Consider the following 23,279-nt stretch of genomic DNA (forward strand, 5'->3'; position numbering starts at 1 on the left):
GTGAGATGCGTCGTAGGAAAAAACCCTAAAACCGAGACGGAGCTGCTGAAATACTCAAAATGAAACCTCGTCCTCCACGTCGGCATTGATCCCAGTCAATGTTAATGTTGCATAATGTATGCAGATTTATGCACAACAGAGCGTTTCACGTGTGCTCGTGTAGTGCACCTTTTTTTTTTTATGTAGATGTGTGTATTAAATGTGTATAACACAATGCCTGTGTCTCTGGGGTGTGTGTCGTCCCCCCCCCCTCAGCTGCGGCCTTCCTCCGCTGAGCGCTGGTCCGACTTGAGCTTCACGAACTCTTTGGCCACGTCGTCGTTGTTGCGCTGGGAGAGGATGCGCAGCACCGTCAGGCCCGTCTCGTCCATGTGGACGCGGCGACCCAGCGGCAGCCAGCAGGTGACGCTGCCCTTGCTGGCGACGTCCTTCACCTGCAGGACGGCCACGCCCACCGTGCGGTCCTCCCTGGCGAAGCAGTAGTCCTTCACACACACCTGCAGCTCGTAGCTTTCCGGACCAACCTCTGTGCCCAGGGAGCTGAAAGAGGCGGGACAGCAAAGGTTGAGTTGCCTTCAACATGCCGAAAGGACCGGGACCGGAACCGGGACACTCGGGGGGACACTCACTACTGGAAGCTTTCGCTGAACTTCGGGGACCAGCTGTTGTTCTTAGACTTGGTGGCAAACTTCCTCTTCTTGTCGCTGAGGTGGGGGCCGATGATGTAGACTTCCACAAAGGGCCTGAAGCCCTGCGCTTTCCATTTCAGATCGTTAGCCGCCACCACTGGGGGGCGAAAGCGAGTCGCGTTAAAGCGTGGACGACAACGACAGAGGGACAGCTGGGGTAGGGGATCTGCTGTCTCACCTTTCACGTTTATCTTGTGTTCGCCATTAGGCTGGGGTAAGATGTCCACACACATGACCACCTCGCCAACTGCGTCCACTCCGGAGGCTGCAAAGGACACTCTCAGTAAGCGTTGGTTGCTTGCGTGGCCATTTGTCTCACGTGGACGCAACCTTTGCTGTCCACAATGAGCTAAATTTACATTTGCATTTAAAGACAGAGGACAGACGTACAAACAGGGATCCTGTTTTGCTATCGCTGCTCAAAAGAAACTACAAGCCGCTCTGCGGGGACGTGGACGATTAACGCCACCCGGCTGGCACCTACGTTTCTCTGGGGGAGTGTCCTCGCTTGCCGTGTACCGGAGCCCCCGCCCTCCGTGGACTGAGAAGGACACAGAAGAACAGCAAACGGTTACCGATCACACTTTCTAAAGTCCGTCTGCGGCCGTTAAACTGAAGCTGGACGTACCTTGAGCGCTCTGCGAGAGGACGAACTTCCTGATCAGTTTGTCCGTGGCCTGGGTGTAGAGGGACAAGGCGTAGCGCAGCGACTGCAGGTCCGGACTCTTTTCCAAGAACGTTTTCTTCAATCCGACGCCTCCAGCGTGGAAATATTGCTGCGTGAGCAAGACGCGACGTCAGACATGCTAACCGGACGCAAACGAACACCCGGCAAGAAGGAGGAGAGACGGACAAAGGGTGGCGGGTGTCTTAAAGAAAAGCTTCCTGCGTGTCTTTTTTAGCATTTTAGCGTCAGGCAAGCACAGCCCAAACCTAAATGTCCTGAAACGATAAGAAACAACTGCTTCCCTGGGGGCTGCTCTGCACCTTAATAGTGTCCAGCGCCAGCTCGATTACTGCACACTGTTTGGGAGTCAACGCTTTGGCCTCCTCCCGCCCCATGTGCTCCTGCAGGAGAAACAGAGGAGTCAGTCTGAGGCCGAGCTGCAGCTAAGAGAGCGTCGTCTCATTGCTGTTGCTTTCTGCTTCCATCACCTTGAGCTTGGACAGCTGACCCAGCTCCTTGGCGGCGTTGAAGATCATCTGAGTGCCCTGTGACGGAGAGAGAAGCATGTCTGAGAGGCGTGATGAAGACGTGATGAAGACGATTCGGGTGAGGACGGACGGCTGGCGAATGAGTTCTCAAAGAACATTCACAGAGAACAAGCTTCATCTTGGATTAGAGAGGGTTGAGACCGACAAAGAAAAGCAATGAAGCAAACAAAGAAGAAACGTCATTTCTGCCTTTGATGTCGTACCGTCTGGTCGGTAAGCGCCGGAAGCACGATGGTTTTTTCCATCGTGTTCATTACTAGCTTCCAGAGCTCCTTCAGGACTCTCTTCAGGACCGTCTTCTCGCAGATCTTAGCGAAGAGCGAAAGGCTGAAACATAAAAAGCAAAATCTCTGAACGCCAAAGATCCCACATGAAAGATCTACAGAGAGTCGACTCTCGGTTTTCCCTTACTTGCTGTCCAGGAAGTCCATGATGGGCTGCAGGACGTTGTCGGCCTCCTGGACCACGCTGCCGTTGGCTGGAACTGTCTGACCTTTGACCTGGGCTAGGATGTCTCCCATTTGCCTCACGTTGTCCTCGATCTGCGGCTGGAAACTACAGAAAAAGAGCACGGAAGCCGTGAGACCAGCTCGGAGGAATGGCTTTCACGGCAGGCACCTCGTGGATTTATTCACCTGACGGCAAAGATCCGGCTGAGGTCGTCCATGACGCCGTTCAGCTTGTTCTGCAGCTCCTTGAGGAAATCGCTGGCCTCCAGGTTAAGCTGACGGGAAGACAGAACGCGATGAACGCGGGAGTCATTTTGTGACGGCAGACGTGAGGAAAGGTTTTGCACACTCACGCCTTTGCCCCCCATGGCCTCAAACATCTTCTCCAGTTGAACTCTGAGCTGCTGGATGTTATTGATGATGATGCACGGCTGAAAGGAGAAAGAGGAGAAACCATTACACACGTCTCGCTCCCCCTTTTTCCACCCGCCTGCTCCCAGCAGTTTATTGTAATCAATCAAGCTTCGTCCTCCGAACTTCTTTAGTGAAATCCCTCTTGGTGATGAAGAGGATGAGGTTTTCAGTAATTACTGCGTATCTAGAAGGTTTCCTGGTCTCTTAGGGAGTGAAACACTGCAGCCTGTGCAGCTTTTATTGTCCTGAGCGCGTCCACCAAACTGCCAGGAGCGCAAATGAAACTCTTAAGTCGGTCGCGGCTTCTTACGTCGCTGGAACTCATTCCCATGTTGTCGTCCGCACTTAAAAAAATAAACGCATACCACTTTCTCTTTCTTGACATGATTTGGGAAGTCCTTTGCGATGATGTCAGCGTAAGACAGGAGGACGTTCCCGATGGTCTAAGAGGACGGAACAGCAGAAGAAGTGAAAAGTTTCGGTGAGGAAACGCACAGAACCAAATCGAAGGCTTGGACACAGCTTCCGTACAAGCGAATGGGAAGTTGTCCAAACCGTCGGTACCGTCAAAGTAGGTCAAAGTAGGTCAAGGTCACCTTGGCGAATCTCTTCATGTAATTGCCAACGATCTGAGGATCGGGACATTCCAGTTTGCGGATGATCTCAAAGCTCTGATTGAGCTGAGAGAACACGTCCACCACGGAGCAGGAGAACAGCGCGTGTTCCGATGTGACCTGGAACTGGAGGGAGAAGGAGAATGGGACAGGCGTAAAAAAAAAACGACGAGGATGCGATTCAAGTGTCAGCGGTGAGACTAAACATTTAAAGCGAGGTGCGTTATCCCCCGCGGGGCCACTCGGGCACAGACGAGGAAGATGAGCCCTATTTTATCTGCATGTGACTGCAATCCGATGATTTGTGAAGGGATTCCTCTGAAAGCGTTTGGATGGGAGCCCATGGAGGCAAATTACAGAGATGTGAAGGGAAGCAGGGCCCTCGTTAGCAGCCAAAGCCATTAGCGGTTGCCATTATGTTTGCGACTGGGAGAGGGAACCGCTGTTCCTGCTGACACGGGGAAGCAGAAGCATCTCCAGGCAACAACAATTGGACCCGTAGCATTCCCGTCGTGTAAGGAGGGAGAGTCTTCGGCTGCTTTGCATTGAGCCGTTGCTGTGTGGATATTTAACCTTGAATAACAATGTTTATTTTAATTCTTATGACTGATCGGGAATAGTTTGACTTACTTTTTACAGGTTACCAAGTTTTTGCATCTTATGAAACACTGAGCTACGATATAAAGGGCCAGTACACACTTGCGTTTTGCTGCATATGTACAATATGTGGTTGAAGTAGTATTTAACAGAGGGATTGTCACTTCATTTATGTTGCTATCCTGCGCGTACAATAAGTAAAACCATGTTTTAAACTTTAATTACAGAGATTTCCCCCTCTTGGCCAAGAAAATATCCAACTCGACCGACACCCATTAGCTCACTAATATGCTACATTTAACTGAGAAAAAAGCAGATGAGAAGGTACCCCGTCTTTTTTGTCCCGCTCCAGGGCTCCGTGTAGAAAATCTCTGGACACTTCCTCATTCTCGTCCAACCACATGATGACAAATGGTTCAAACCAGCTGCAGAAAGGGCGCAACCGAGAACGTGAGTCAGCACAAGTGGGGATAGTAGGAAGAGAGGCGCGTCCGTCGCTCATGAGGTACTTACGCTGGATACTCAGGCACATGCTTCTGGAAGGTGGGCAGCTCCTTGCAGTACTCGTTATACAGCCACTTCACCTTGAAGTGCAGGTTCATATAATCTGCGCTTTTGCACAGGCGGTTCTTCTCGTGCTCTGGGTATCAGAAAGGTTGAGTAAAGATCTCTCTGTCTCATTCCATTCATGGCTTGCAATACGAAAATATTCCCTACCCTAACCCCGTCGCCAAATGACACACAAAAACCTACCCTCCATGGCGTATTTCATATCTTGTGCAAACATATTCCACATGACCTCAGCGCTGATCTTGCCCACGTTCAATTCTTGGGGAAACCTGCGAGGCAGTAATCAGGGTGAAAACAACTCGAGCAATGACACTCAAAGACCAGACATAGATTCACTTTTTTCCACGCATGACAAACTCAGTAATATTATTACAGGACTCACTGGTTCAGGCAAGGAGTGTATGAGTTCTTGTCCTCCTCTATGATGGAGACGATGAGGGTGATGAGTTTGGACCAGAAGTCCAGGTTTTTGATGCTGGGGCCCTGCTCGTCTGGAGGAACCGCCTTTGACTGGACGAACAGAGGAATTGTGGTTCGCGTCTTAAGTGATTGTGATTGTAGCGAGAGCACAGAAGCAGAACTGCAGAGAAAAGACCCTTTGCAAAACGCACACATGCGGCATTCCAGGGAGACTCACAGGGTCCGTCTGATATTCCCTGTTGTAGAGGTCGTGGCAGTTGTTGAAAATGTACTCATAGGTGGAGTTGAGGCAAGCTTTTACACAGTCCTTCACCACCTGGCTCGCCCTCGGGGGGCTTTGCAGCTCCTGGACCTGAGAGAGAAAAACAACGTTTCATTGCGTCACCAAAGAGCTCCTTGATAATAGCTTCAGTTTGGATAGGCTAATGCTAACTGACTAACGTTTATGCCTCAGGCTCCTTCACGGAAATTGGGAGCCGCGTTTATTACGAGAAAGAAACGTAGAAAAAGTGACTTCCTTCACTCATCCGTACCTTCATCCTGAAGAATGTGATGCTCGTCAGGAGGTCGACAGTGGACTTCAGGTCCTGCAGTCGTTCAGGACTACTGGCAGGGAAGTTGTTCTGGAGGCATAGTCACAGGAACATAAGCAGCACAAAACGTCTCTCTACAATCCATCGGTGGTAGGATAGAGGAAGGTAATGTTAGCAGCGACCAGATCCAAACAAGACGCTCATTACCCGGTACATGGACAGGTCGATCCTCAGGGAGTTGTGCAGCTGATCCAGCAGTTTGACAAACCGCTCCTTCTACAAGAGAAAAACGACACGAGAAGAGAACAAACAAAGTCAGGGACGTACCGCGGCTGAAAGATGTTTGTTAGCATGAGTACACGGCCCCAAGGCTGGAGCAGACGGCGCCCAGCTGATTGGTCCTTTGGAGAAGCAGGCGGGACCGCAGTAAAGTGACTTTTAACTCCGGCCCCAGAGGGAAAAATTAGAGCTCAACATCTCTAAGGAGCCGTATTTTATTAGACCGTAGTGTAACGCTTGCTTGTTGTGAAGCCACACACATGAAGATGGGACAACGCATCGGGCAGACTCCTCTAAGCAGGGACTCACTCCGAAGTTTGATGCTGCAAATCTGTCTGAGGCAGAGACATTGTTGGAGGACTGGGTGGTGTGGGCGTAGTAAGCGTTGATGTTGGCCAGCAGGGTGCTCATCACAGCCGGCACTCCAGGGCACATGTACTTGGATGACAAGCAGGCAAAGTGGCTGGCGGGGGGGGGGGGGGCAGAAGTAGCAAAGAGACGATTTAGAGCAGCTAAACGGGATCTGGTCTTTTTTTTTTTATTTCACCGAGTTAAACGCAGACGGGTTTACTGACGTCATGGCCTGGTAGATGGACTCCACTCCGTATCTCATGGCAAACTCGTCCACTATCTCCTGAGCCGTCTCCTCAAAGTAAACCTTCCAGGCATCGTCCCCTTTGGCATCAGGGATCTTCACCACGCCGCCGTTCTGCTCCTCGGTGGTGTACTGGAACAGATGCTGAACAGGGACAGGCGTCTCACTCCTTTGGCCATTATTGTATTCATCAGTAGCCTTGGAACGGCTTCAAACATCTAGTCAGGTAGATAAAAGGGGAAACGGGGAGACGCCCACATGGACTGACCTCATGCAGGCAGGTGTACTGGACGTGGTAAGGAGCGACCGTCTCCTCCCCTTTGATCTCCACACTTATGTGCATCCGGATGGCTCCCGACACAGCAGATTTATCGGTTCTCTTATCTGTCGAAGGAAATTAAGATGGATGTCTCCTTATTCGGACTGGATTCTGCCCCTTGCTGTTATCGCCGTGCGACTTCCTCTCATTTATCTCTACGTACCCAGGTTATACCAAACATCCATCTCTCCGCTCAGAGTCCGGACTTCAATGATGGTTTGGCCCAGGAAGTCGTCGCTCTCCCGTTTGAACCTCTGCTTCACGCGTGACTTGATGTCATCGTCCTCGTCCCACACGCGAACTTTGATGCGGTCGGACGAGTTGTGGCATTCGCTGCAGGAAAGTGAAGAAGAAGAAAAGTGATACAGAGGATTTATTTGCCTAAGAGAAAAGCTTTTCGTTGCACCTACAAGTGAAAGTTTTCCTCCCAGACGGGGTTGAGGTTGCCGTAGATGGTCTTTGTCCTTTTCTTGGTCTTGCCGACCTGAACGGTGACGTAAGGGTCGCTGGAGCCGGTTTTGTCTTTGGCCTGCAGGCCCTGAGCACAAACCACTGAAGAAGAGACAACAGACATGGAGGGGTTTATTAAAAGAGCCGGACATCTGTCTTTAAACCTTTTTCATTCTGTAATAGCAAAAAAAAAAGAGAACAATTACCGGTGATGCTGATCTTCGCTGACCATTTGGAGGTCCCATCCAGCACGCTCTGCTTGATTTGCTTCATTTGCGTGCTGTGCGTCGTCTTGTCAAGGCCAAACACTTCCTGGATTTGCTCAAAGATTTCTGGTTTGTTCCTCTCTCTGATCTTCATGCGGTCCTTCAGGACCATGATGATGTTCTGGGTTCGGTCCTCCGCCCCGTGTTTGGAGCTCTTCTCAGCAGCTCCTGGTGAGAAAAGATAGAAATTATAATGGGCGTAGGAAGAACAGTTTATGATACGAAAGATATTAAAGGTGACTTTTAGCATTTAATCGCTGCTTCTTTCAGTTAGATATCATTAAATCTGAAGGGTTTAGGATAGCATTACATCCATTTTGAATGTCTTTTGACATTCTCTGGCAACAAATGAACCCCCAACATTCCTATTATTGTGTTGGAACGTGAACGCACCTCTCTACTGAGCTAGTCCGGAAAATCAAGACGTTGAAATGCAAAAGACTAAAAGATATTCTCAGACATTCCGGTGAGAATTATAAGTAGGCTGACTCCAAAATCAGTCGGCTTCAGCAGCTGAATGGAAACGGCCAGTCGCACGGGACGACAACGCATTGTGAGCCAAGTTACAAGAGAAGAAGGATTTGATGTCAGTGGAGCAGCAGGATGGAGAGGAGGAGCTAAAGCTGCTTTAGATGTTTAGAAAAACGCTTCTTACTCTGTAGACAGTCAGCGTTGAGCAGATCCTGGCACTTGTCGTGGCATTTCACGCCGCACTCAGAGCAACGCATTCCTTGCCGGGCAATGCCCCAAAGCAGCCCCTCACATTCGTAACAGTAGGTGGGGGTGGTGGCCGTCCACACCTCGAAGTTATGAGGAGTAGTGGACGAGATGGGGTAGATCAGAGCCTGCAGGGTCTTCTTATAAACGTGACTTTTCTGCAGGGAGGAGATTCATGTAAGCAGGATGCCAACATTTACAGGTCAGAGAATCCGGAGATGAAATGAGGCAACTCACCAGCTCCTCATTGCCCAGAGTGGTGGAGGCCATGGCGGAGGTGATGCCGGCCTTACGCGAGTTCTGGACCAGCGACTAGGAGGAAACAGACAAGCTTAGGTTTTAGTTTTACCTCGGTATGGCCAAACAAGAGTTCTGTAAGGGATAAACAGGTGCTCACCATTGCCTAATGAATCCAGGCGGTGATGAAACAGGAGGAAATAGACAAAAGCACGTGAGATTCAGGACATGTGACACAGCTGTGGAAGGCGAAACGCTCCGGTATCAACACGCGTGGTCTTTCAGGGTATATTCACTTTGGATTCCCGAAGTGAAATAGTGCTGTGCCGCTTTTACAAGGTAGGAAAAGCATTCGTCATAATGAACCATAATGAGCAGTTCGTGAATATTATTCTTGCAAGTGGTTCCGTGTTTGTCTCTCACCAGGTCTCTGACAAGCGGGATGGCCTTCCTCTTGCGTAGGTCAGGCATGCTGTCAATGCTGTAGAGCGCACCTCCCATTCTGAATCAATGAAACAAACAGTCCAGGCGAGGTTACCATCTGTGACGTTTAGTAGGTATGACCTTCTATCAATGTCCTCAATAAACAATCCTGGGAACAATGAGCAGGCTCCGTTCCACTCTTAGGTTTGCCTCATCTACAAATGACCTGCCAAAAAAATTCGGGGCAACCCACTGCTGTTCGATACTCGCTGGCAAAACGCCATGAGCCGAGTAAGGCCGTGCATCAGAATGAAATAGAACGGAGGATTCCCGGCTGAAAGGAGGGCACTTAGTAAAGTGGTGGTGGCAGTTTTTCTCAATGATCTGAGGATCATTTCAATTCTGGACTCATTGCATTAGCTCTGCTAATAATGCACCGTGTGCGATGTAAGAGAGTGCAGACGCTCACCCTCCTTTACCGAACCATAGCGAACAGGAAGTTTCTCCTCGAGCCTGAGAGAGACGAAAGGGGAATGGCCCAAAAAAAAAAAGAAAACAAGCAAGTTGATCAGAAATCAAACATCACTAGTTATCTAATGGAACTGCTTAAAGAGGAGCGTCACACTGCAAATCAGTGGCTTTTTAAATCTAATATTGTTGAAGAATCCGAGATGGAAAAGAAAATGAAGTAATAAATACAGTTGTGCTGCAGGTGAATGAGCAGGATGGAGGTGCATGTTTCCGTCGTTCCTTCAAGCTACCAATCGGGTTGCACCTACCTGTCAGCATGCTCCAATGGTGGCCAAGCAACGTGCATGTGAGTTTCACTATTGCAATGACATAAAACTGGAAAGAAAACAAAGTGGGTCACACAAACAAACAAACAAATAAACAAAAAAGGACAAAAAACCCGGAAGGGAGCCAAATGAACGATAAGGCGACGCGACACACACACCAACATAAACATTGAAGCAAGTGATTAATCTTCAGCACAACTGAATTCAAACATAAAGAACAGCAACATAATATGTAAATAAAACATGTAAAGTGGAAAAAGTGATCAAGCAAAATGTGATGTGTGCAATTAAATCAAGGAAGAGCGTGGCGCTGCACCCCCCGAAATAAAGTAGAAGCAATTCTGTGAAACACATTTAGGTCTTCTTTACGGAGTCAAGCCGAAGGCAACAGCAAAATAGAGCTCCAGAACTTTCCGCTTATGCCCTCGTGTTTTAACACATAAATAATTCACCACACATGCATATTTAAAAGATTTGGTCGGCACTTCTACAATCTGTTGAACTCCAGTAAGTGTTTTAAGGTGCAGGGTGGAGCTGAATCAGGCCCCAGGCTCTGGGTGATGGGCCAGAGTGTTGTGGAGGACCGGACTGGAATTTCAACCCAGAGTTGGGATAAAGTGTAGATCTTACCTCCCGAAGCTGATCCAAGACTTTGTTGTAGAGCCGTAGCCAGTTCTCTTTGGCTCTGACTGCTGGGTCTACTGGCTCTTTGGGCTCCTCTAAGACGGGAGGACTAAGGAAGAAAGTCGTTTTGTTGTTTTTTAAATTACTTTATTGCTCTTTGAGTCTTGTTTGCCTACCTTTCAGCAGGCATCTCTTTCTCCTCCTCCTCCTCCTGCGTCAGCGGCTTGCTCTCTTCAGCAGGATCCTCTTTCTTCTCCACGGGGAGTTTCTCCTCTGGCTGACCCGGGGGCGTCCTGGCCTCCTTCTCCAACATCATTTCATCTTCTAGCCATGGTTCTTCCTCCGTCTGGAGAGCACGGCTCTCAGGGGCAGCGGGCTTTGTGGTGGCTGGACCGTTGAGGTGGGTCTGAAGCTGCCCGGGAGGAGGCTGAGAGTTGGCTATGGTGGCTGGGTGGGATGGAGGGACAGCGTTGGCTGTGGTAGACTGGTGTTGCTGAGGTGCGGCCGAGGGCGGAGGGTGAGAATGGGCGGGTTGGGTGGTCGGAACAGAGGACAGGAAAGAAGAAGCCAGGCCTGTGACCGCAGCCGTTAGCGGTTTGGCCATTGAGAAGAAGGAGGTGGCAGATGGGGCTGCTTGGGGCTGCGGCTGCTTGGGTGGGTGCGCTGTAGGTTGACCAGAGGGGGGCTGTGCTGGGGGGGCAGCGCCAGGAGGATGAGACTGCTTGGAGGTTTGGTGAGGAGGTTGAGTAGAGGGCTGCTTCTCTAGAGGAGGTCTGGAGCCGGCTACGTCCAGCGATGCGGGGGCTGTTGGCGTCGGGGTGCCGGCGAATGGCGGCTCCGTGTCCTCGCTCAGCGCTCCCTCTAAATTGTACAATTCCTCATCATCATACATCATCTCCTCATCCTCATAGAGACCCTCCTCTTCTCCATCATACAGCCCTCCGTCGTCCCCCTCGTACAGGGCCACCTCCTCTCCTCCATCTTTGCTGTAGCCGCCCTCGTCGCTGTACGCGCCCTGGGTCTCGTCCGGGTCCCAGTCTGGCGAGCCTTTGCTGTGGCTGACAGACGAGTGGCAGGAGTGGTACGAGTCGTTCTCGTCGTAAGGGTCTCGCTCTCCGTAGTCGCCACCGTAGTCTTCCTCGCTCAGCTGACTGCTGCAGCGGCTCAGCTCTGCAGAGGAGGCGTAGCTCCCAGATGGACTGGAGACGGAGAGAGAAGAGCAACAGTGAATTTAATGGATGCATGTCACACGTTTTCTGCCGGGTACACATGAGAAGCTGCTCGTAGAACTTGTTCAACTACTTTGTCTCCTGTATGCAAACTCTATTCGGCAGCCCGACTCAAAAAACCTTTCTGCTCATCTTGGGGTCGCCAGGAATAACGCTGGCGGCTAACCGATGAAAAGCACCGGGGATACAAGAGAACCAGATACGAGAAGCGCGGAACAGAAAAGGCGAGAGGCCTCCAGAAAGCTGACAAAAGAAAAGAATCCAGAAATACAACAAACGGGGGGAACATTTATTTATACTCTGTGATGAATGGGGTTATTAAAAACAGAACAGAGGCGCCGAGAGGAAGGCGGGGTAGAGGGGGCGATAGTGAAGACGTGAGGGGAGCTGTGAGCAGAGGGAGAGAACACAGGCGAACCCCTAACGCTGACCACTTCCTAATTCCAAAGGAGCTGGCCCACACCTGACGGTCCTCTGATGGTGGTACTCCAGGTCGTGGTTGTTGCCCGAGCACGGGTACGAGAAGCTTCTGGAGCCGCCGTGCTGGTGGCTGATGGGATACTGGTGGACCGAGGCGTTGGGCTGGGATGTGCTGTAGAAGGGAGGGGGGACGCTATTACTGGTTTCGCTGCGATAGTCGCTGTCCCTGTCGTCCACGGCGCTGTCTGGGTCTTCATCTGCACACGGGCGAGAGAAAAAGAAACGTTATTAAAGAGATAAGATGAGTCAGCGCTGAACCAATCTTTTAGTCGACGACGTCACAGCCTCCCACTCCTGGACCATTGTATATACCCACGCAGAGGTCATTAAGAGTGCATCCATACGCGAAGCACATAATGCCCCCCCCCCCCCCCCCATCCTCCTCAGCCTCATCACTGGAACAGAAATCCATTCCTTTCCACTAAAGATATGCTTCATTTTTTGTCTGTGGTGTCCAGAGATCAGAGAATAACATCCAGAGGGAAATGATGCGAGGCGGTAGGAACGAAGAGAGGCATTTAGACGACCTAACCCTTTAGATGACTTATATTTAGCTTTAAGTGTGCTCCAGTTTCAAGCTAATGGACCACAGGCACTAAACAGGACAAATGCACGATGCTCTGTGTTTACTTACTTTGTTGATCTACCCATAGACTCCAGTTACCTGCAACAACAGCGACGACACAAGGGTGTCAGCATCGACTGTGAATTATAGTTAACATGCATTAATGCTAGCAACACCCCCAACATTTCCAGCCGGTGGAAAAGAGAGAGAAGAAGAAGCCGCTGTTCCCTCCTGCAGCAGACTGCTGGCTCAGCAGGATCCGCAGTCGAAGCGCAGCAGCGTCCTGGAGGCGCTCATCCCACAGAATCTGATACCACCATTGATCCTTTCCAGGGCAGCCACCCCCCCCCCCCCCCTCTAACCATGTATTGTTGCACACATAATGCTCGTGCTCAGCTACATCGATCTAATTACATCTCAACGCATTCATTATCACACCACTCCTTCTGGTTTGGTCACTTACAGCACTGGGTGCCGGGTACACGGAGAGGACGCTCCGGCTCCTCCTGGTAGGAATACTGCAAGGAAAAATCTGCTATTAACGAAACAAGCCAAGTGCTTATTGAAGAAGGGGAGATAATGGAAAAGCTGAGAGCGATCTCATCGAGCTAATCGCGCTGGCCTGCTGGGGTGTGAAAATCAAACAGATTAACAACTTACATCTTGGTCCCTCATGGCGTTGAGCTGCTCCAGTTTCTTGGCCCAGTATCGCGCTTCATCTTCAGGGATATCTGAACACAACAAGCCAGACAAGCAGACATTAAAGGCACCACTTTAATTTAAACATACTTTGGTAGGATTTTAATCTGGTTTTAAGAGCGTCTGTACGACTGCAGATACTTTGTCAGCGACACTGAACGGTGAACTCGTCACTATGAATAGGTCAGATCCACAAACTGAGGAGTCAGACGTACAATATTGACTGGAAGAAAGGAAATGGCATGAAAATGCCACCTAATCAATATTAGGAGGAAGCTCGAGCACCGAGAAGGAAACACTCCAAACCAAACACCCTGGCAGCTTTAAATACATTTAGGAAAGTATGTCGGGTTAAATCATCAGTCAGAGAGACACTATTTACTTTAAAAACACTTAGCGACATCATCTATTAAAGTCATCTTCCTCCTTGTTTTATATCATCACCCCCCCCCCCCCGACCCGTTTCGGCTTTTTGACGTGAATGCTAATATCTCACCAAGAGGCAGTTCGAAACGCGTGTCGAGCAGCGCCAGGTGGAGGGTGGGATCCTTGGTGCCGCAGATCTCATTATCGGTCATGATGACCTGGGAGTCCAGTGTGAGCCACTCCCCCGGACCCTCCTGCAGGGGGAAAGACATTTCACAGCCGACCCACAAACAGACCCCGGGCGAGTTGACCCCGGGCGAGTAGACCCCGGGCCAGTAGACCCCCGGGCCAGTAGACCCCGGGCGAGTTGACCCCGGGCGAGTAGACCCCGGGCGAGTTGACCCGGGCGAGTTGACCCCGGGCGAGTAGACCCCGGGCGAGTTGACCCCGGGCGAGTTGACCCCGGGCGAGTAGACCCGGGCGAGTAGACCCCGGGCGAGTTGACCCCGGGCAAGTAAACCCCGGGCGAGTTGACCCCGGGCGAGTTGACCCCGGGCGGGTAGACCCCGGGCGAGTAGACCCCGAGCGAGTTGGCCCCGGGCGAGTTGACCCCGGGCAAGTAGACCCCGGGCGAGTAGACCCCTGGTCCAGTCGACCCCCGGGCGAGTTGACCCCGGGCGAGTTGACCCCGGGCGAGTAGACCCCGGGCGAGTAGACCCCGGGCAAGTAGACCCCGGGCGAGTTGACCCCGGGCGAGTTGACCCCGGGCGAGTAGACCCCGGGCGAGTTGGTCGCTGAAGCGCATGGCAGACGAGTCTCAAGCGGTGGCGGCGGTTAAATGACAAACCTCATTGGACTGCCGAATGCTGCGGAGGGGAATCCACACGGTGCCCACCATGGTGTCCCAGATTAACCCTTTGTTCCACACCTCTACCGTCAGACCAAGGTCCAGGCGGTTAATCTCGCTGGACAGAAACAGAGAGAAGAAAGAAATAGTAAAATAAAACATCTCAGCATCGACTGTAAAGTGGCGTCACGTGTTGCTGCATCTGTTTTAACCAGCCAGTGAAGCCACAAATAGCAGAGCAGTATATCATTCACAGGGACCGCTCCTCTGTCGGATTAGCATTTTAATAGTAGGTTTAGATTTTACAAGTAGGAGTTTGAATGATGCTAGTAAAATATGTGAAAACCCTTTTTAACAGCAAACACACGACAAGATTGAGAGTAAACGCATCTGTGGAGGAGAATCTAACACAACATTTACAGAAAGGAGAGAGAGAGAGAGAGAGAGAGAGAGAGAGAGAGCGAGAGAGAGAAGGATGGATTAAAACGGGATTAAAACGGGGAGGAAGTATGACAGGAGCCTGGAGGCAATTCTACTGCTAATGTCTGGAGGGAGGAATAGGAAACTTGAATTAAGAAGTAGGAGGATTTCCCATCTTGGTGGCGACTTCTCTTTAGAAGCACGTCTGTTTGATTCATGGCAGTGACCTGCGACCCCTCAGAATCATTTAAGGCCACTCTGAAGGAGGGGGTGAGGCCAAATCCCTGCAGCTCAAAACATTGCACGACGCAGCTTCACCGATGCAACGCCCGCCTCCTCCGTACCGAGCGCCATAAAGCTGCACTCCGCAGTCAGCCATCCTGCTGCATCCCACGTGCTAAATGATTCATTCATTGCCCGAATGTGCTACACTATCAATACCGATCCACAGCTCCCTGCATTAGCTTTGGGTATTAGCATAAATAGATGATATATGCATATTGGCATAAGTATTTGTTGAAACAAGACCTCAGAAGAAGCTAAAATACGGCTACAGAGCAGAGACGGAGGAAAGTGAGGTAGAGAATGGGGAAATAGGAGGGGCTGAGATGATGCAGATCAAGGAGCAGCATTTAGAAGAAGTTGCAGAAGGGCGAGGAGGGGGCCATGTATGAGGAAGAGGATGAGAGGGGCATGAAGAGAGGGCTGACGACGAAGAGGAAGGGCTAAGTGGAAAAACACAGCGATGAAGGGCACCCTGGATGGAGAAGTGAAGAAGAGGAGAGGGAGGAAGGTGGATAGGAAGGCACTCGAGCAGCCGGAGTGGAGAGCAGATGAAAGGATGAAATTAAAAGAGAGAGCCGGCGAGTACAGCGGGAGAAGAGAGTTGAAGATGGAGAAGGACTCACAACATGAAGTCTTGCTCCCAGCTGGGGAGGCTGCCCCTCACAGCGATGGTGGTGCTCTTCACATTTTGTACTTTTAGAGTTACATAGGTGTTGAACTTCTCTGTTAGGAGGAAAGGCGTGAAGAAAGAGATGGAAGACAGAACGCAAGACAATGGTGAAGACAGTTCACGCGAGAGAAAGATTCCTTCCTGATAATTGTCATGAGATAACCGGTCGTCTTCAGTATTGCTATCGCATAACAACGAGCCCCACCGCGTCACCCCCACCCATGTGATCTAGTCTTTCTAGTCCCAGGATCCCAGGTCTCACCTTGGGGTCCATCCAGCTTGGCTTTCTTCACTGTGGAAAACGGAAAAACACAGAAGGACAAAGTCACACACAGAAGCAGAGTGCACCACATGCACGCTTGTTCTGATTGATGACATGCAAAAAACACGCTCAATATGCGATGCACCCGGATCCCCCCCCCCCCACGAGAAACACGCTGTGAAAACCAATGCATTGCTTATTTGGCAACATTCTCCACGGATCATCCGCTCCGGAACCAGCCGCCATTGTAACTGCTACAAAATTAAAATGGAAGACAGGCCTGAGTCAGCGAGTTCCTCTCTAGTTTCCATTTCCCACTGCTCGTTTTATACAAGTGAACGCAAGCTTAATGGGCATACTGCTACATCAGCGCGCGCACGCACACACACACACACACACACACACGCTCGAAAACAGTGCTTCCCTCACAATCACCTGTGAGGGAAGCACTCTTTCCTGTCTTCTCTGTAGAGAAGACAGGAAAGAAGCCCAGCTGTGTTCACATAAGAGCCTGATCCTCATTGTGTTTTACTGTCAACACTAAAACAGCCCTGGAAAATATATCAGTGCACGAGGAGGATCAATAAAAAAGGAATTGGATTTTCAAGGGAGGAAAGCTCAAGTTTAATAATTCCACACAGTCATAAATCTCTCGGACAGGCTGAGTTATAATCAGGAATATCCGCCGGACACACACACAATATTTTGTCACTATTGTGTGTGTATAAGCAGAGTGGACGACCCCACAACACACACATACACCCTGCCGTATACACAAGTGGCCATAACTCACACGCGATAAGCTTGTAAAGGCTCATAACATGAGATCAATTGGTTGAAACGTAGGTTGAACAGACAACGAGGTCAAAGACATAACTATAAATCACCGTCTCGTTAAATGACTTGCAGGATTATAAAGATTAAAATGTGTTTGTTTTTTTTCATTCACAGAAAATCTGCTGTGAAAGCGAAGAGTACATTTTGTGCAACCCCATTCAGGACGGACGATTGACTGATTGGAACCAAGCGGATTGCCAAGAAAACAAGGCTGGCAGGGAATCCAGCGAGGGCTTCAGGTTGAACGGTCAGGATGTAAAATGGAGGGTGGGAGAACGCAGCCATACGAAACGGGAGGCTGACATTATTCCGAAGGATACGCACAGATCTGCGGTATTCCCCTGCTGACGCAGATGTTACAGAAGAACGTGAGATATCTGCAAGGAAGAGGAGCCGTCTGAATTCTGCCTCGTCTGCAGATGCTCCAAATATAAAACGCCGCCTGTTCAAGAGGCACGAAGCACGGCCAGAAATAGCTCCAGTCAGGTACATGAATGATGTACAAGGGGCAGGAAAAACGGCGCTGCGCCAAGTCTCGTAGTCACAGACGGAGTTAGTGAATGAATAACGTTCCAGGGTCGGTCTGACTCAGCGCAGGGACCCGGTGAGACAAGGATTCACAATGGCCATAAAATATCGAAGGAGATTTCAATCCTCCTCCTGAACAGTGATGAGTAACAGGCAAATCATCTCCTTTGATCATTTTTTCCAAAAACACAAATATTCCATGAATTTATCTCTCGAACAATGTCAGGAAAAGCATTAAATAAGTACCTTCAAAATGTATGTTTTATCCAGTCAGCAGTCAGAAAAACATGCCCCCCCCCCCCCCAATCTACTGTCAAACACAAAGACAACAAATCCTCAAACAAGAAGAAAATAATGAATTTGTGAATGAAAAAATAAATCAGTATCAAAATACTTTCTGATGAATTCTTAGTTTAGATTACATTTTCAAGTCAAGTGTTTCAACTCTAATTGTTAAAAGTTAATGTACCATCTTCTAATATGATACAGCCCAACAATTGATCAACTTATTGATAAAAAATAGTAAAGAAAAAAAATATGGATCTATAGATGATGATCACAATCGCCACCAAAGTCATTCCTGTCAGTGTGTTGGCAAAGCTGTTTTAAACATTTTATGCTGATTCAGCCTCTGTCTGTCAAACACCCCGTCTGGGTGCGGGACCGGGGGGGGGGGGGGGGGGGGGGGGCTGATTCCGGGATGTGGATCTGGAGTCGTGTGTTACTGTAAGAGCAAATCCCATTAGACAACTCATCGCACTGACAGGCAACAGAATCAGCATCAGGTGCGTTCAGGAAGTCTGCTGGGAGGAGGAGGAGGAGGAGGAGGAGGTGGTGACGCATCGCTTCACAGAAACCGGTGCGGCAGCGGCAGGGGTTTTTCCTCGTCCTCGCCTACGCATGAATGAACATAGTGGATGGAAAAAAAAAAAAAACACACACGCGCGCGCGCACACACACAATCGGGCGCGCGCAGAAAGAACCCGCATCAGCACCGATCGCAGGATGAAGCAGAGTTTCTCCTCCTCCATGTGAATAAACGCTTCCAGATAATCGCTTCTGGAGCCCGATGATGTCTATAGACATAGAGATCTCATATCAAAGCCACCGAGCTTCACCTGGCAGGTGAACTCATTCACAAAGAGTCTTTCTTTGAGGTCAAACCGGAGATTAAACCAAACTGTGGCTGTAAAAGTAGCCCCAACACGAGCAGACATCCGGCGCTGTTAAAACTCCAATCATTTGGAGCATTTTGGGGTTTTTTAATTGCCCCTTAAATGTCCTCCCTTACCTCCGACACACAGCAGGGACATCTCCGGTCGCGGCGTGAGCGTCCCCGGCTGTCCTCGCCCGACTGCTCCGTGATTTGTTGGGTCCCTGCGTTGGGCTCTCCGTCACGTGAAGGGCAGAAGAGCCCTGATCTTATCCCGAACGACGCCCGCAGCAGAGCGGCGTCATCTCAGAGGCGCTCCCCCCGTGAAGCTGTTGATCTTTTGGCAGCCCACCCCGCTTCTCTTCTCTCCTCTCCTCTTCTCTTCCTCCGCTTCAGTACCTCAGCTCTCCTCCGTCGCTCCTCCTGCGCGCGCAGCCATCTTGTTTCAGCAGCAGCAGCATCAGCACCCCGCACGAGGACAGCTCCCTCTCGCCGCCCTGACGTCACGGCTGATGTGTGATGTGTGGTGATGATGATGATGATGATGATGAAGAATATATTTATTAGATAGAATGTTAGAGTACAAGTACAGTGAAACATCCTGTCTAAGAGGAGCATTTCAACCTTGCGGTCTTGTTTCCGTTGAAAGTCCTTCGTACATAAATCATCGACATTTAACAATACCAATAAAATAAAAATAAATTACTCCACAGATACTCCACATATTACGAGAATAAAGTCGTAATATTACAAGATTAAAGTCATAATATTATGAGAGTATCATTGAGAGGTGTTTGAGAACAAGAATTACTTCCACACAGTTCTCAAAAGCTGTTTCACTTTAACACATGTTAAAAGTATGGACTTCGATATTCCTTAGTTATTATTTAGTTGCCTGAATATTATTTTTTTTGCCTGAATTTGTCCATCAGATTATGCACACTGAATAAATTATTCTTAGAGTCCAGTATAATTGACCTGTCGTGGAGAGGAGAGCTCCCTGCAGTACCAATAATAACCACGAGGGGGCAGAACACGGTAGCAGTCGCTGTGAGACTACTACAAATACACACGGCGATCAAGTACGTTATTTACGCCTACACTGGGTTCAAGATGGCCGCTGGAGACAACAGCGGCAGGCCTCCTTGCCTTAATTTCTCCGGTCCGGGTCCTTTGGGGAACAGCCAGCCAAGCAACAGCGTTTTCTCCATGCAAGCGTCCAACGGCGGAGCCGTCAGCGCGGCTGGGGGAGCCCAGGGAGCGGCGAGGCGTCCCAACCCGCAGCTGGGGCCTGGCGGCGGCGACGGCAACGGCGTTTCGAGCGGAGCTCAGCCGACTGCGCAGAACTCCCTGCAGCAGTCCGCAGCGGCAGCGGCAGCCGGAGCCATGGCCACGCCGGCGTCCAACATGGCAGCCGCCGCGGCATCCAACGCGTCCCAGGCTGCGGCGCCGAGCGCCACTCCGGCCGCCGCGTCCGTGCTCGTTTACCGGGAGCCCGTGTACAACTGGCAGGCGACGAAGAGCACCGTCAAGGAGAGGTTCGCGTTCCTGTTCAACAACGAAGTGCTGAGCGACGTTCACTTTCTAGTGGGCAAAGGAATGGGGGTTCAGAGGATACCTGCGCACAGGTGAGATGGCGACGAATCAACGACCACCTAGCTAAAGGCTAAAATGTGCGAGGCGGCGTCTCCTTCTGTCGTTGCCAGGTTCGTCCTGGCTGTCGGCAGCGCCGTGTTCGACGCGATGTTCAACGGCGGAATGGCGACGACCTCGACGGAGATCGAGCTTCCTGACGTGGAACCGGCCGCTTTCCTGGCGCTGCTAAAGTGAGCGCCGCCTGGCCCGAGGAGAAAACAGCACGTGGTGTTTATTTAACGGCGTTTAGGGGCCGATGAAGGAAAAAAAATAAACCCAGAAATTATTCCTGATTTTACTTAAACAAATAATCCTGTGAATGTGTGCACTGTCGAAACTCGTTCTGCAGGTTTCTCTACTCTGATGAGGTCCAGATCGGACCGGAGACGGTGATGACCACCTTGTATACGGCGAAGAAGTACGCGGTGCCGGCGCTGGAGGCCCACTGTGTGGAGTTCCTGAAGAAGAACCTGCGAGCGGACAACGCGTTCATGCTGCTCACGCAGGTCTTTCGCTCGATTACGCGTCACTTCAGGCGTTAAACTGGAAAACAGGAGTTTAGCGCGTAAACGGAACAAAGCCGGAATTCTTAAACGTCAAATACCGTCTAAATTCCAACATTGTTTTTGATCATTGGTGCAGTAAAGAGAACAAAAAAACATTGTACGGTTCTAGATTTTGTGCAGTTCGAATACTGCTAATTCGTAAATTTTAAACTCTCCTTGGTTTCAGGCCCGGCTGTTTGACGAGCCTCAGCTCGCCAGCCTCTGTCTAGAAAACATCGACAAGAACACGGGCGACGCTCTCGCCGCCGAGGGCTTCACAGACATCGACCTGGGTAACCGCCGCCAACGACAACGTCGTAGTTCACTATAAAACGGAGGGGGGCGCCCCCCGGCTGCCGCTCGTTGTGATTCGCCTGCCCCTTCTTCAGACACGTTGGTGGCGGTGCTGGAGAGGGACACGCTCGGGGTGAGGGAGGTGCGTTTGTTCGGCGCGGCGGTCCGTTGGGCGGAGGCGGAGGCTCACAGGCAGCAGCTGCAGCCCACGCCCGAGAACAAGCGCAAGGTCCTCGGCAAAGCTCTGACGCTCATCCGCTTCCCTCTCATGACCATCGAGGAATTCGCTGCAGGTTAATGGACACAGTAAAAACACCCTCCTCCCCCCCGCGCCCGATTTTTAATGGTGTGGTAATCTCACAGGTCCGGCCCAGTCCAGTATTTTGACCGACAGAGAGGTGGTGAGTCTCTTCCTCCACTTCACGGTGAACCCGAAGCCCCGCGTCGACTTCATCGACCGGCCTCGCTGCTGCCTCCGCGGGAAGGAGTGCAGCATCACGCGTTTCGGACAGGTGGAGAGCCGCTGGGGCTACAGCGGGACAAGCGACCGCATCCGGTGAGCGAACGCCGAAAGAGTTCTACGAAATGCACGTCGTCGCGTTAAAATAATGAAGAATTAAAAGCCACCTATGATCCGTGTAGAGTTTAGTGGTATATAAAGTTGTTGCTGCAGATCTCTGCTAGCTGAATTACACCCTCTCTCTCTCTCTCTCTCCTCAGGTTCTCCGTGAACAGAAGGATATTCGTGGTGGGCTTCGGTCTCTACGGTTCTATACACGGACCCACAGACTACCAGGTTAACATACAGGTGAGGAGCCGAACCCTTCAGAACCCTTCAGATCTGGTTCGGTTGCGTTGGGGTCCTCTTGGGTTTTGGTTTTGCGTCTATTTTACGCTGCTCCTCTTTCGATGCAGATCATTCACACAGACAGCAACACGGTGCTCGGCCAGAACGATACGGGCTTCAGCTGCGACGGCTCGGCCAACACCTTCAGAGTCATGTTCAAAGAGCCGGTGGAGATACTGCCCAACGTCAGCTACACCGCCTGCACGACACTGAAGGTGCGTGACACACACACACACACACGCAGCGCTGTTCTGTTCAACCAACATCTCCACTTCTTCGGTTGTTTTTTTTTTTTTAATGAGTCTGCGGATCAAAATGTCTGAAAGGATGAGAAAAGCAATTTCAGCAGCTTCCAAAGTACCAAAAGACAAACGGACGTCTCATCTACTAGCTGCAGCGGTGGATCAGAATCTCTCTCTCTGTCTCGCAGGGTCCAGACTCTCATTATGGCACCAAAGGAATGCGGAAGGTGACCCACGAGTCGTCGTCCACTGGCACAAAGACGTGTTTCACCTTCTGCTACGCGGCGGGAAACAACAACGGCACCTCTGTAGAGGACGGACAGATCCCCGAGGTCATCTTCTACACATAGTCGCCTCCGACGCGGCAAAGAGCTTCCATCAAATGTGACAACCAGAGCAGGGGCCGCGCCCCCAGCAGCTGGGGACGCGTGTCATCACGACGCTCCCATCCATATAGTGCACTACTGTCAAATAGCCCTAAAGCGACGTAGATCACTACATGGGAGGGGGGGGGGGTAGCTCGTCTTTCTCCACGGCTTCCTTTCGTATCCCAGTGATGCCGGCCTCTGACTCTGAAGGGAGGCGCCTCAGATCATTCAGTGTGGATCGATGCCACAAGGCTCGGCGCTGAATTCTACTTAAGATGTACGACGTCCCTTCGTTTTCCTCCGATGAACTAGTGCGAGGGGAGTCGCGATGTACAGTCGAATGTACAGTCTATCAGATTTGCCAAGATAAAGTTCCTCACCTGTCCAGTCCAGACAACCATCAGCTGTAACGTCCGTAGAGTCCACGGACTCTCGGCCAATCAGAACCAAACTTCGCAGTAAATTTAACATGCCAAGCGGTTTTTCAGGTTCCTCCATACAGTGCGATTTGTGATATCATGTGTCCCCGCGTGGTAGTTTGCCCAAGATAAGCCGCACATCTCGGCCGTTCATTTGTTTGTTCTGTGGATGCAAAACTAACTCTTCGAACGTTTTCCTCTTAGGTTTGTTTTAAGAAGTGCACAAGTTAAAGGGTTGTACATTAAAGTGGCGTTTAAGAAAACATCATATGTAACTTGGAAAAAAACTACGAATTAAAGAGTGAGGAAATGTTTGGTGGTGCGTGTTTCTTTAGAGAAACCAGTATTTTCTGGTCTTCCATTTGGAGAGTTCACAATAA

General features: G+C 50.5%; 2 protein-coding genes across 2 annotated transcripts; one reads left to right on the top strand and one right to left on the bottom strand.

Annotated features, from left to right (window-relative positions):
* Positions 1 to 251: 251 nt before the first annotated feature.
* LOC137904178 (protein unc-13 homolog A-like) lies at positions 252 to 18,709 on the bottom strand. Its single transcript, XM_068748320.1, has 42 exons — positions 18,688 to 18,709; positions 16,032 to 16,061; positions 15,723 to 15,822; positions 14,395 to 14,512; positions 13,678 to 13,801; positions 13,143 to 13,213; positions 12,946 to 13,000; positions 12,552 to 12,581; positions 11,901 to 12,114; positions 10,385 to 11,407; positions 10,215 to 10,317; positions 9,257 to 9,300; positions 8,788 to 8,866; positions 8,525 to 8,530; positions 8,365 to 8,439; positions 8,066 to 8,285; positions 7,351 to 7,578; positions 7,105 to 7,246; positions 6,858 to 7,027; positions 6,644 to 6,759; positions 6,356 to 6,519; positions 6,090 to 6,243; positions 5,709 to 5,777; positions 5,502 to 5,591; positions 5,186 to 5,320; positions 4,931 to 5,058; positions 4,732 to 4,817; positions 4,492 to 4,618; positions 4,307 to 4,403; positions 3,364 to 3,507; positions 3,133 to 3,210; positions 2,707 to 2,784; positions 2,540 to 2,628; positions 2,316 to 2,459; positions 2,108 to 2,231; positions 1,845 to 1,901; positions 1,677 to 1,757; positions 1,318 to 1,465; positions 1,174 to 1,230; positions 868 to 954; positions 630 to 786; positions 252 to 540 (listed from the first exon to the last, which is right to left on the bottom strand). Exons 1-42 carry the CDS (start codon positions 18,707 to 18,709, stop codon positions 252 to 254), a joined length of 5,553 nt encoding a protein of 1,850 aa, XP_068604421.1.
* Positions 18,710 to 19,632: 923 nt separating this feature from the next.
* Positions 19,633 to 23,201, top strand: LOC137904396 (BTB/POZ domain-containing protein 2). Its single transcript, XM_068748575.1, has 9 exons — positions 19,633 to 20,177; positions 20,256 to 20,375; positions 20,534 to 20,690; positions 20,917 to 21,022; positions 21,119 to 21,316; positions 21,387 to 21,579; positions 21,744 to 21,831; positions 21,939 to 22,085; positions 22,301 to 23,201. The coding sequence occupies exons 1-9, from the start codon at positions 19,663 to 19,665 to the stop codon at positions 22,460 to 22,462; spliced, it is 1,686 nt and encodes a 561-aa protein (XP_068604676.1). The 5' UTR covers positions 19,633 to 19,662; the 3' UTR covers positions 22,463 to 23,201.
* Positions 23,202 to 23,279: the final 78 nt, after the last annotated feature.

Source organism: Brachionichthys hirsutus, chromosome 15 (genome assembly GCF_040956055.1).
Source record: "Brachionichthys hirsutus isolate HB-005 chromosome 15, CSIRO-AGI_Bhir_v1, whole genome shotgun sequence".
NCBI classification, from domain to species: Eukaryota; Metazoa; Chordata; class Actinopteri; order Lophiiformes; family Brachionichthyidae; genus Brachionichthys; species Brachionichthys hirsutus.

Bases quoted from the DNA above. Each gene is read 5' to 3' on its own strand.
- LOC137904178 (XM_068748320.1), bottom strand. From the start codon at position 18,709: ATGTCCCTGCTGTGTGTCGGAG. The intron at 7,247-7,350 runs GTAATTGTTCTC...TCTCTTCTTCAG, and splicing joins AGCGAAGATCAGCATCACCG to TGGTTTGTGCTCAGGGCCTG. The intron at 1,466-1,676 runs GTGCAGAGCAGC...TTGCTCACGCAG, and splicing joins TGGCGCTGGACACTATTAAG to CAATATTTCCACGCTGGAGG.
- LOC137904396 (XM_068748575.1), top strand. From the start codon at position 19,663: ATGGCCGCTGGAGACAACAGCGGCAGGCCTCCTTGCCTTAATTTCTCC. The intron at 20,691-20,916 runs GTCTTTCGCTCG...CCTTGGTTTCAG, and splicing joins CGTTCATGCTGCTCACGCAG to GCCCGGCTGTTTGACGAGCC. The intron at 22,086-22,300 runs GTGCGTGACACA...TCTGTCTCGCAG, and splicing joins CCGCCTGCACGACACTGAAG to GGTCCAGACTCTCATTATGG.